This window comes from Fukomys damarensis, unplaced genomic scaffold (assembly GCF_012274545.1).
Source record: "Fukomys damarensis isolate Sample0158 unplaced genomic scaffold, DMR_v1.0_HiC HiC_scaffold_15, whole genome shotgun sequence".
Lineage (NCBI taxonomy): Eukaryota > Metazoa > Chordata > Mammalia > Rodentia > Bathyergidae > Fukomys > Fukomys damarensis.
This window is the reverse complement of record NW_022900927.1, coordinates 43,716,570-43,730,377: the sequence shown is the minus strand read 5'-3', so window position 1 is coordinate 43,730,377 and position 13,808 is coordinate 43,716,570. Positions and strand designations below refer to the sequence as shown.

General features: G+C 34.4%; 1 protein-coding gene across 1 annotated transcript in view; it reads right to left on the bottom strand.

Annotated features, from left to right (window-relative positions):
- Nucleotides 1-13,808, bottom strand: part of Ptprq (protein tyrosine phosphatase receptor type Q) — a 217,497-nt gene that overhangs the window by 164,804 nt on the left and 38,885 nt on the right. Inside the window, exons 12-15 of the mRNA XM_033763494.1 lie at nt 11,026-11,198; nt 2,242-2,422; nt 749-910; nt 468-647 (exon numbers count right to left, since the gene is read on the bottom strand). Coding sequence (XP_033619385.1) covers nt 468-647; nt 749-910; nt 2,242-2,422; nt 11,026-11,198 — 696 coding nt within the window. The remainder of the gene's footprint in view (nt 1-467; nt 648-748; nt 911-2,241; nt 2,423-11,025; nt 11,199-13,808) is intronic.

The window sequence follows — 13,808 nt, the reverse complement described above, 5'->3', positions numbered from 1 at the left end:
CAAATTCCTTGGACTTGAAGGCCTTTCCAAGCAGAGGATGTCTGAGTTGTTTCCTAAAATATTAAGGCAACATTCGCAAGCTGAGATCTACTTTTTGGCACATGGCAAGCAGAATAGTTGATTTGGCGCAAGTAAGAGGTCAGCTGAATTAATTCAGTTGATTTTCATAATCATTCATACAATTCTTCAATAGTGAGTTATTTCAACATACCAGATATATTTTCTGGGTTAAGAAAATTTCTATGAAACTTGTGATGAGACACTATGTAATTATTGGTGGATAAATCTAGCTAAAGGAAAACATGCTTAATCAGTTATTTCTCCAAGTATTTTTAAAGCCGTCCACAGAAGCCTAGAATAAGAAAATTTGGAATGATACAGCATATGTCCTGAAATGTTGAACATATGGAGAGATGCATAGTTTCCATTAGAAGAGAACGCAAAAAGATGCAATTATTTTGTTCTACCTGTTATGAGAAAGCTGTTATCTATAGTAGTCATCCGAAATGCTCTGTTTGTATCAAGTTCCATTGCATAAATTGTATAATGAGTTATTTTTCCATTGGGATATTCTGGAGGATCCCAATATAACAAAACAGATGTAGAACTAATGTTTTTATAGTTTATAATTTGAATAGAGCTTGGCACTTGAAAAGAAGAATTAACAATTAATATTAATTAAAAGAAGTATTACAGCATGCAAAAGCAATATTTGCAGGTAATTCCTTCATAGGAAATGCATTCTTACCTTGCTCACGGGTTCTGACATTGAGAACTGTTGGTGGTCCCTCTCCCATGATGGTGAAAGCAGATACACTAATCATGTGCTCAGTGAAAGGTACAAGTTGCCTGATAATGTAAGACAGCTGTTCAGCAGCAATGTCAGTGATGTACTGATTCCTTGAGTTCACTGTTTGAAAATAGTGAGAAAAAAGGTGTTTAGTTTCACAATCAAAGTAATTTTTGCTCCATGAAACCTAGTAGCATGTTATTCTTTAATCTCTTTATGCATTCCTGTATGCAAAAGATGGATGTATAGTAATACTAATAAATATAAACAGAGATCATATTGAGATCATAACACCCAGTAGTATTTATAAACATTTTGTGCACATAGCATAGTTTTGCTTAGTGATGACACCAATATTTTAAGAAAATAAAACTTTCTAAAAGAGACTGGCTAGGAATTTTTTCTGAAAATAAAGGCTAAACAATAATATAAAATTTAAATATTATTAATAATACCAAATTTTAATAAGCAAGTTTTATTTGAACTCAAAATTCTAAAGTTCAGCCGTCCCAATAATTCTTCAAAGCAAACATTCTTGGATAAATATGTCCAAAAAAGGATTTCTAATGATAAATTTTTTATTTTACTTAGAACTTGTGCTTTCAAAGCCCTCATTACCAATTAGGCCAAATGTAAAATATTTAAGACATCTGTCAGAAATCATGAGTCTCTCAATTTTTAATATTGCCCTTAGTCTACTTTGCACAAGAAAAATGAATCAATAAATGAAATAAATCTATACTAAATAAAATGTGGTATTTATTTTGTTAATTCAGCCAGAAGTAGAATAACACTTTTAATTTGAAATAGGACAAATACCAACTCAGAGAAAACAATATGAAATAAAATACTCTTTTCACAAAATCTAAAATCCAGAGAGAAAACATAGATCTAACTTTGTGTCATCTAACCAAGTATTTTTAATTTGCAATACATGACATTCTCCTTTTAAAAACAGTAAGATCCACTGACCCTGAAGAGCAAGTGTACAGACTAATGACATCACCACGTCGCTAGGGTCACCTACACCTGTTTATCGCCCCGTGCACTAGAGTAGTAACTTTCTGACCTATTTACCTTTAGTGACATTTGAAAACCTATTAGTCAAAAGCCACAGAGAGTGTGAGGCCTGTAAATGATTTGAAGATATGTTAATCCCTTCCCATCACACCTGCTTTGGCAACTGTAATAACTGATTGTCTATGCAGCTTGGCCAGAGACTCTAGGGTGCTACTTTCTCTAGGAAGAAGGTCAAATGGGTTAGGAGGGGCCAGCTCCTGCCTGTGTGGCATTTCCATTTACTACATGAGGCTATCCAACAGTGAAAAAAAAATTTGACTCCAGCCCATGGACCATTAATAACACGCTTGAATTCCAAGCTAAGTTTCATATCTCTGCTAGCCAGTATTGGGGGTTTAATGCACTTCATAGAAAGTTAAAAATTCACCTACCAGCTGGTGAATTATGGTCTTCAACTTTACTCTGTGTGGGAAAGTTACTATGTGGATGAATGCTATACATAAATGAAGCCAGTGAGTGTAAGTCAGAAGATACCTCTGCTGAACCCTCATAAATTTCCATCATTTGATCCACTATGTCAATTATTTCTGGAGACATGGGGTTATTCATATCCTATAATTAAAAATAGATATTATAAACACTAAAAGCTCACAGTTATTAACTTAAAAACTTACAACTTCAGAATTACATTTTTAAAGATATTATATCTATGACAACTGTCTTCTTTATATTCCAAGATTTCATTCACAAGCTACTAGAACCCTACATTATTGTAACACACTGTGATCAATCTATTTCTTATGAGACCAATATTTCACTCCGGGAAGAGGAAAATATTTGTTTCTGACTTGAGTTAGTTTCTTTATGATAAGATTAGATACACTTATGCAAGGGTTTCCTGATGGAAATATTTTACCTTCCCTGAAATGGTGGGTGTTTTAGGAATACTAACTTATTGAAATGTGTTTCACTGCCTCATCTAAGCATCTTGATTTGAACAGTAGGTACAAACAGCCTGCAGACCTGTTTGTTATATGTCCGGAATTAATCATTAATTGAGCGAAGTTGTAGACAAAGATAGAACGGCAAAGTAAGAGCTTTCAAACAGGGTTCCTGGCACACCTATCCAAGGTTCTGGTTCTAAGAAACACTTTATGTAACTGCAGTTGTTCCTAGATCCCACAGTGTAATTCACACATATCAAATTCATCAGACTGGCAGGTATTAAAGTGAAACATCAAGAGCAGATTATAGATATGCAGCAAAGATTTGATTTCTTACTCTCTTTTTGTCAATTCCTTTTCAAGATGTGTTTCAAAACTCATGTTCAACACCCCTTTTTAAAGAACTTATTACTTTTTTTTCCCAGCTTTAATTGAGTTTATTGGTACATTTTAGGGATACAGTACAGTTACATTCACTGTTGGGATCTTGTATCTCTACATGACAAGTCTTGGTTCTCATTTTTTTTCTCTTACCTCTGCCCTCCCTTCACCCCCTCCTCCCCTCCCCATCTACAAACACTTTATTTTCATCTTTTCATTCTCTCACATTTTTTTCTTTTCCCTTTTTACTCTTCCCCTACCCATCCCACCTTCCCTACACCTTTAGCTCCTTTCTTCCCATTTCTAAATGTCAGTAATCTTATTAGAATCTTATGCATTGTTGCAGATTATTTACACCAGGGAAACTATTCGGTATTTACACATGTGTGACTTATTTATTTCACTTAGGAGTATATCTTCAATATGTATCCATTTTCCTATGAATGAATCTATTTTCTCATTCTTTATGGCTGAGTAATATTCCATTTTATAGAAAAACCACAACTTCTTTATCCAGTTTCCAATGGATGGGCAAATAGGCTGTTTCCAAGAACTTATTACTTTTTTATGAATTCTATTTTCTTGCATCTTTGACACTTATAAAAATTCATAATGCAGATTTCAATTGTTTAGAAGTGTTGGTACATATCTTTTTATTTACCTTTCATATTTGAAGGCTGTCTTCAAGCCTAAAGCCAAAAACAATTTTTCTATAACTCATTAACATCAGAGCACTTAGCAGTTTTGTTTTGCTTTGTTTTTTAAGTGGATGCTCAGGAAAAAAAACTCAGAAAAAGGACTAATTTTAGGGCGATTTAGTTATTTAAATAGCCACAAGTGAGCCAGTAGATTTAGTTCAGTGGCACTACACCTGCCTGGCAAGCACAAGGTCCTGAGTTCAATCCCTGGTACCAGAAAAAAAAATCTACAAGGCACATTACTTAAACATTAACTTTTCTGAAAGGTAAAAGCATAGAGAAATGAGTCAAGAAAATCTCTAGTCCTTCAAAAGGATATTTATCAAATAAAATCATCTAAATTGTATTACACTCTTAGCAACAAAAGCATTATGGGAAAAGTAGGGAGACACCCATGATATTTACTCTAAAAGGTTATAATAAAGATCCCTGGATAAGAACGTAATACCAGACAAGGCCAGAAAGAATCGTCTGTGTTCCAACAGCTCACTTGAGCTCTGCCTCCACAGGGAAAGCAGTGAGACATGAATACCGAACACATAATTCAGAGATGCTCTGGTATTCCAGTCAATAGTTTATGCCTGAACCAAACAGCTGTTTCTCCTATCAATCAGTCACCCTTTGAGAATCTGTGTACAAAGCACTATAGATGAGACAGTGAAGTTATACAAAGAATTTCCCTTTGAACTATGATTTTGCATTAAATCTCTCAATATTTCCTACCCCATGTCAGATAAATTACTGAGAGGTAAACCATAGCATTCCATCAATTAAATAAGTTAAGCATCTCTGTTAACAAGTGTCATGTTCATTTAAGTGTTGACTAGAATACTACTGACTCTGTGAACTCCTCCCAAATTCTACTCTTTATTGGAAAGATCCTCCATAACTAAGATAGTTATTTTTAAAATTAATTTAGCAACAACCAAGAATGTTACTAGTTATCATTATTAAGTGTGCTGTTTTGTGTTAATAATTTTGACAGTAAAAATGACTGGGAAGGGATCGGGTATTTTGCTTAGTGTTTCCACAGTCTGCCTCACAAGCGCAAGGGCCTGAGTTTGATCCCTGGTACAAAAAGAAAAAAAAGTTACTGGGAAGAATTAAAATTTAAGAGAGTAACGGGGAGGGGAGAAACAAAGGTGGAAATGAGGGAAATAGAAGTGGAGGTTGTAACACTTAAAACTTTTGGACCATTAGAGTCCAAATGACTCAAGCTTAGCACCACTAACATCCTGTACTAGATAATTTTTTTATGGATTGCTATCCTGTGCATTATAGGCTGTCAACCAGCATCCTTGGCCTTTATTCACTGGATGCGTCCTCCAAATGGTGACAATGACATATCGATTACTATATGTCTGCTGGACAGCAAAGTTTGCCCTTATTTAAGAACCACTGGGTTAGGAAATGTCACAGTTCATCAACATGAAAGGACTTGCATGTTACCCAAGAATACTTGAAACTTATTTGAATGAATTAGTCTTCAAAGTTAAATTTCTAATCCACCTGAGTAAACCATCTTGATTTTTCATATAATAATCCTCTTTATAACAAGTATGATTTTATCTTTTCTAAAAAAATCTATTAGATCTATCAATTTAGAATCCTTGGAAGTCTGCTGACTTGAAGTAATGAAGTAGTTATTCACAAGAAATATTCTATTTTAATGTAATTTATGCGTTTATCAAGAAATAAGAAAATTTTACAACGTATGTTTGGAAACATCCTAATGGATACTGACTGTATCATCTTACAGATTATTTAGGTAAACAAATCCTTGATTCTGTTTTTGTGCCATTTATGCCTGATAAAACAAATTAATCTCACAGCTTTCGTAACTACTCTCTAGTTCTGTCCTCAGCTTTGTATTGGCCAGACACTTAGATGTTTTATGCTCAGGTTCATCAATGACAAATCTGACATATGTAGGATGAAAAGATATATTGGCATTAATCTCAAAAGTTTGCAGTACGAAGCAGCAAGAATATGTCTATTAGAGAAAAATGTCTTAAGTTTCTAAAAGAATACCAAGCACAGATTGCTATCTATGTGTGAAATTAAGTAAAAGTCGATCCATGGATAAATAAATGACTTTAAGGGTTTTCAGATTTTACTCTCAGTGGAATGAGCCACTGAGAGAAATTAATTTTAATCACTGATTGTTTTAAAAGAAGGGGAAAATGTATGCCAAAGGAGAAAATAATTCTGCTAAACTTGGTTCTAGTCAAACGCCATACAGAATATTATGTTTATCTGAAAGTATCATTGATAAAGTAGAAAATACACAGAGGAAAGTATTCTATTGAAAGAAGGATCTGGAGGCCACAACTAATAAAAACTAAGGACAGAAAGCCAGAAGAAAACAATGCCCATTGTTCTCAAAGATCAAAAATTAAATCAATGTATAGCATTACTCTTACAAAGACTCACCTTTTAAACTACTATGTGTCAAACAGAATGTTAAAAAGTTGCTTAGGTATTCACTTCATCATACAATAAAATATGTTCAAGCTCAAAAAACTAGTGATAGCAGAGGTTGGATTGGAACACACTTTCCTGGTTCCAAATTTCATACTTATAACTACCAGACTCTATAATGTAGATAAAAAGGGGAGAATCAAGAATAACCAGAAAGCATTAGTCAGAACATATTTCATTTCAAAACAGTTAAGGAACAAGTTAGATTCACCTATGTATCTCAAAACTAAGTGGAGTTCATGGAACTTCATAGTTATTTATTAAATAGATGCTGTGGGACCATAAAGAAGAATATGTTAAAGTTTATAGAAGTGGTACATTTTTGGTAGTAAATACTCTATGACCAGAGTTGATCAAATATTTAGCAAAAGCCATATTTCCAATTGTCATTAGAAATGTTATAGATGAGACCCATATATAGCTTGGAAAGTTGAAATAAAAATCTTCAAACCCTGAGATTCAGTTTTCTAAAATATTTCTTAAATATTTATTTAAATAGCTAAAGTAAAATCATAGATATATTTTTGGTTGTTGAAGCAGCACATTTATTTTAAAACAAATAACATGAAAAATCACTAGAAATGTTCAACAAAGGTGACGAGACCACTTTAAGACTCTCACAGGATGATCATATTCTAATATTTTTACGTTTCCTTACCATAATGTATGCACATGACTACAAAATAGACAGGGCTTGATTGGCTAATTATGAAAATAAAAATGCCCTGTCCATCCCTTCTCTATCCCAAGACTTACTTCTCAGAAGCAACACCTTTCACCATTTATGTTATCAGTTCTTATGGCATTTTCTACTAAAAATTATTAAATAACATAGGCTGTCTATTAAGATTCATTAATCTTAGTATTTAATTATGTTCTGCTATAAAAATGAGGATTTAGACTAATTAAAAAGATGTACACACACTTTTCTTATCCATTCTCAATTTTCTTTTGTTACTTTCAAAGTGAATAATGTGAATAAATCTGGAAGGATTATTGTAATATGTGTGCGAATCATAAAAGAGTGGGCTGGGACAGCATGTTGGATCGCCTCTCAGATGGGCATGCATCAACCTCACCTCTTGTTTATGTTTCTGTATAGTCATCTCCCCTTGAATTAGGTGGGACCTGTGACTTGCATGTGACAGAGGTGATAGGATGTCACTACCATGACACATTATATAGGCCCATATTGCTAGTTTGAAGAAGTAAATAGTCCTGCTGAGAAAGTGCATATTTTAAGAACTTATGAGGCTGAGGGATAGGTGAACTCTAGGAGCTAAAAGTAGTTACCAATCAAGAGTCAGCAAGAAGCCACGACTCTCAGTTCTATAGCCAAAAGAAATTTAAAACCTGCCAAAGTCTAACAAGCCTAGAGGTAGTTTCTTCCTCAGTCAAGCTCCAGACCAGCTGAGATCACAGCTCAGTCAATCCTTTGACCGTAGCCCTAAGCAGAGAATTCATTTAATTGTGCCTGCAATTCCTGACCCACAGAAACTATGAAATAACAAGTATGAATTGTTAAGGCGCTAAATTTGCAGCCAAGTTTTTCAGAACAATGGAAAATTAACGTGGTGAGATAACAAAAGTCCAGGCAAGAAACTGTGAAATCCTGAGCTACAGTTGGGAACACAGAAAGGACTCAGACTTCTATGAAAAGTCATATTCTGTAGGTAGAAATAAATGGCCTCAACTCTTAAATTATTATGGAATGTTAAGTAAAACCTACGCAGATGATTCACAAACTTCAAACCTTCATGACAGAGAGGAGAATGGTGCCATTATGCATAAAGAAAAATGTCAGATGCATGATGATGTCATAAATGCTCACTCTTAAAAAGCCATCTGAATTGTTCCTTAAACAGTTATCTTCGGGACAAAGATCTGTGGAGTAAACACTCAGGGAAAAAGATGAAGGAGCTCTAAGCCTATAATTTGGTAGCCTTAACTCTAAACTTGAAAGTCAGCCTCTCTTCTGACAATGCTCTTGACACACTGGAACTATTAATTCCCTGGACAGACTTTGTTCTTGTGTGCCCTGTGAACCCCTGCCGTCACAAGATTACTGTGTTGGCAGTGTCTCTGCCTATCCCAATTTCACCTCCTCCTCCTTCCCATCATTTTGTTATCCCAAGAAGAAATTTCATTTTATTTTGTTTTTTGAGGAGAAATGGGGTTACATGTGACGAACCCTGGCAGAATCTTTCCAAAAATGAAAGACATTAGAAATGCAATGTCAGAATGAACAGAGTAGAAAGCCAGGCAAGAGTCGTACAAATGAGAAGCAGTAAAGACAACTAGCTCTTCTATTTTCATTTTCAATTGTTTAAAACCAAAGTGTTTAAAGACATATTGTATAAAAGTAGAGAAAGTATTAAGTATAGTGTAAAAACCAGGAGAATGAAGGGCAAAGAGAGGGGTTTAAGAGAAGAAATTTGAGTATCTTTTGGAGAAGAAATATTGAACCATAAATATTGTTAAATATATTTAACCACTGAATTTGAAACTGAGTGGTGACTTCTAAAAAGACTTTTAGTATTTAAAAAGTTGCAGAGACAAAAAGTAGATCTAATGAATTAATAATGAATGGGAGGAGACAGTCTTTAGTCCAAGAGAGGAGCCAAGGTCAAGGAAAGCAATAATAGAAGAACACACTGTGCCAGAGGTTTTATCTGTTCTGCTATTTACTTCCAGTCTTATAAGATGGGTATATAAGCCCCAATATAAAAAGGAAAGAGCCAATTCTCTAAAAGTCAAGTTGCCTAAGGTCATAGGCCTAGCAATACAGCCAGGCCAAGGACCCAAGGCCATCTGGACTGAAAGCTTCTGCATGTCTGTCTTCCCACATCACCCTCCAGAAAGGTGAACCCAAACACATCACATAATAAGGCAGAAATATCAGAACATTTGATCTAATAAAAAAGACGGTATCACAGAAATAAAGTATAATGTTGTCTTTTATTGAAAGAAGCTAAGGAATTAATATGAGTATTAGGAGAGGTGAAAGGTCAAACATCACAATTAATAATCCCATAGGTCACTATTTTGAGCACACCACTAAAGTTTTAAGCGCTTACACACATTAACTTTTTTTTTGTTTGTTTTGTTTTTTTGTTTTTTGAGACAGGGTCTCACTATGTAGTTGAGACTGACCTGGAACTCACTATGTAGCCCAGGCTGGTCTCGAACTCACAGCAATCCCCCTGCCTCAGCCTCCCAAATGCTGGGATTACAGGTGTTTGCCACCACTCCCGGCTTGATAATACCTCCTTTTTAAAAGGGGAGTCTGAAGTTCGAAGAGGTCAGGCCCGCTCTCCTCAGATTAAACTGTGAGTAATGGCAGAACCAGATTTAAACCTAAGCATTCTGTTTATGGGTCTACTGCCCAGTAAGAGACTACATCAAGATTTAAATCCCAATTTGTATGGCCCCAAACTCATGTTCCCACTACTGTGCTACAAGGATTGAGAGAGGAAGAATCACAAGATTTTTCTAGAATCTTACAGCTTTCAGAGAAAAACAGCAGTGGCTGATCAATCAAAAGCTGTCATTAGTGGAAATGGGAAACATGTCATCTGGTCCTAAGAGAGCTGAGTATCCAATTTAAGGTCTTCTCAACAGGAGCAAAGGGTTAAGGTGCTTCCCTTTGCCTGAGCTGTCCACTGTGATATCAAAGAAAGCCTAACTTCAACATCCTCAGCAGAAGAAAACAGTCAATGTAGATTAAAGTTTAACCCTGGGATGGAGATGGTGAGCAACTTGCAGTGATGTCGTGGGTGGCCAGAATGCACTGAGTACGTAGTAAAGTCAATGTTTGAGTAAGTGCCAGAGCAGAGGAAGCCTAGGACTAGAAGTAGTGTCACAATATGAGTAGGGAAAAAATAACAATGCGTGAACCAATTCTGAACCAAAAAAGCCAGAAGCCAGCTGCTGAATAATCGTCATGTAGGTCTCCAAGGACAAGTGATTGCCACACTGGTTCTAAGTAATGTTTATTCTTCAAGTGCTCCAGGTGGACACCATTATCTGATATGGCTAGTCTGGTGTCTTCCCAGGTGCTCACAGGTGAGCAGGCGGCAACGTGAGATAAATGAAGATGATAAAGCCAAATCAGTGCTTCCCATACTTCCTAACACAAACGAGGGAAAAACTAGATTCCCATTGTAGATAAATGCAAATAAAGACTGAGGTCCTGTTATTTTAAATCTATTAAAGATTTAAATCTCCTTAATTTAAATTTGATTGGATTTATTTAATCAAATAGGCTTTTTGAAATAAGGCAACCCTGAGATTTTAGCTTCCCATGACCAAACAGAACATAATCGTTTGTTAACAACAGCTACTAAAATTACTGTGCCTTTCAGTGGCAACTGTTCCAAACAGCAAGCTTTTGAAGGAACATACCAGGAGTTGCCAAAAAATTTATGAACTTGATTAGCATAATAAAAATTGTGTATAGTACCTTTAGTCCTGTTTAATGCTCAATTAACATTTTACATATGCTAAAAAAGAATAAGTGCACTTAACTATTAATATAAATCCTAAAATGAAATATGATCTAGGTAGATTATCAACACTGCAAAATTTCTTTCACATTGTGACTAGGAAGCTTGTCAAATCTTTTATGCTGAAGACTGGCAAAGCTTCCAAGATATCCAGACCAGAAACAAGCAGAAAGAAATCATCAGGTTTGGAAATGAAAGTGCAATACCTCATCTTTTCCTATAAGCAAAGTATTTTCCAAAATTGCTCCTGTCTCTGGAGCCAACACTTTTACTCGGTACTGGTTAATGATTCCATTTGGTTGTCGTGGTTTCTTCCAAGTAATTCTTATTTCTGTGGCTTCTACCTCTGCTAACTGTAAGTCAAATATTGCACCTGGAACTAAAGAGAGAGAGACAGAGATAGAAATTTAAAAATACATTTTCAAATGAAAAATATGACCTAAGTCCTTAAGGTAGTGACTTGAAATATGTAAACAACTTTACTAGAAAATTGACTAAAATAATATAATTTATTAAAAATTAAATATATTAAGTGCTCCAAAAACACAGATATTTAAAATTAAGTTTCTGCATATTTTTCTCAAAATGTAGAGGATGATAACATGGAATAATTTTCCAAACTCAAAATGCCATAACATTTGGTCAGAACAAAGTCATTAATACAATTAATTTCCCTGAGAAGCTGTTTGTAAATGATTAATGCCCAGATGGAATCTTAAAGACTTCAAAAATTTTAATAAAATACCAAAATGAATATGCCAAATACTCTTAATGCAAAGAAATAGAGCTCATGAATCCAAATAAGTCATCTTTTAACTTATTACATGAAATGGTGTGAAGAGTTATTGCTGAATTTTCAAATAAACTGTGAGCCTGAAATTTCAGATGGTTTCACTCTATATTAGTATAGAACAATAGAGACAAACTAACAATTAGTTTATGATAAGCACCAAGCTCTTAAAGAGGCAATGGTAACCAAGAGTAACATTTAGGAAAAGTCCACTATAAAAAAGTAATGGACCAAGTGGCAACTTCAGAGTTTTGACTAGTTTTGTTTACAGTTCATTGTGTCAAGATGCATAGTCCTCCAAACCTCACTTTCCATATCTATATAATTTGGATGCTATTTTACTTTGCAACTACAAAGAATACTATAAAGAACAAATAAATTAAATCTATTTCTAAAATGTAGATCAAAAAAGAGAAAACATGACAAAAAGTTTGTCCCTTATAAGCAGGATATAGTAACATAATAAATTAATTACTTTAAGCTATTTGACAATGCTATTGCTTTAGAAAATCCCAGATAGAATATGTACACACTACTTTAAAAGGTAACAGAGACGGCTGAGGATTTAGCTCAGTGGTTCCACTGCCTACCTTGCCAAGTGCAAGGTCCCAAGTTTGATCCCCTGTACCAAAAATAAGTAAATATAAAAGGTAACAGAGAAGACCCTGTCCCTTTTTAAAACATAAAGAAAAATAGATTAAGAGCTTTTTCTTTGTCTTTGTGGTCAAGATTCTAGTGAACAGCATGGGAAAAACTTGGGCTCACAAGTCAAGATAAACATAACATGGCTACACCAATAGCTCGCTAATTTTTTTAATCTGCTTCCCTGAAAACATTTCAGGCTGTGTATATAGGCTGATCTGCCCATTAATTGTTGATGAGAAAGTTTTGATCTTGGATGTGGGACGAGTTCTAGAATAGGCCTCAAAGTCATGAAGCCACTCATTCATCATTAGACCGACACACATGTCATCGCTGTTCTAGACACCTGACAACAAGAAGAATAAGAGATATAAAGCTCTCTGTACATAGAGCTTATATTTCTACCACTGTATTTCCTCATATATGTTGTTCAAGGATGGAAACTTTCCAATATCTATGACAATAACATAGGCATTTAAATACCAGAGTTCCCACTGTATCTTTTTTACACTTTATTTTGGGTTTACTATGCAGAAAAAGCCTTTGGGTACTGTTACCTTACTACAGGGGTCCTTAATATTTACCAGTAATGCAGAATGTAAATAACAGAAGAGACTGAGTATTTTTCCATTTAATGTGGACTGATGATATAGAACTTTAACTGAAGAAGACCAGTTTCATGCTCATATAAATCAATTAGATGAGTGAACTCTGTTATTGAAAAGTAAGTGAAATGGTCCATTCCACTTGATGCAACACAGTAATGTACTTTGAGGAAAGCAAAGATACACAGTTCAGCAGGAAAATAAAACCTATCTATATCTACAAACATCTAATTCTATGAACCAAATCTGTGAGAATAGTAGCATGCATTATTTCTTTGATCTTTTAATTTATATTTTTTCAATAAAATTTAAGTGCAGATAATACAGATAATTGCAATTCAAGTAAAGATTAAGTGGCTCTGTATTTTCTTCAGAAAAAAAAATTGGGTGGGATAAGGGAAATTGAATAGACAGCATTATATCCTGTCTTTAGAAACATACTTGATCTGTTATACCACAAATTTTCATAGAGACACCAGAGAAGTGTGGATTAGATCTAACTCCTTTTATATTGATACAAAATTAACTAAGGAAACTCAAATAAACAAGGCAACTATTCATGGTACAGCATGAATTTTGAAGGTGTTGTCCATAGGGACCACTGAAAAATTATTCTCAAGACAACATATATTTTCCTTATAAGTGCATATTCCTTTCCGTATACTGAAATAGATAAACATAATTTTTACCTCTTTCAACAACAAAATATTAACAATGTTTGCTTTTTGGAGGATGAGATGTACAAAATTTCCTAATGATTGCTGCCCTCTAATGGCCAAAAACTTGAATGATTTATCTGACCAATGCATGCTCAAACTGTGTGTGTAGGGATGTGTGTGTGTTTATGGTGTGTGTATACAAATATATATTTATCTTATATATTTATACATTTATATAAAATTTTATATATTTATATGTCGTATATTTTATATATTCATATTTATATGTTTAT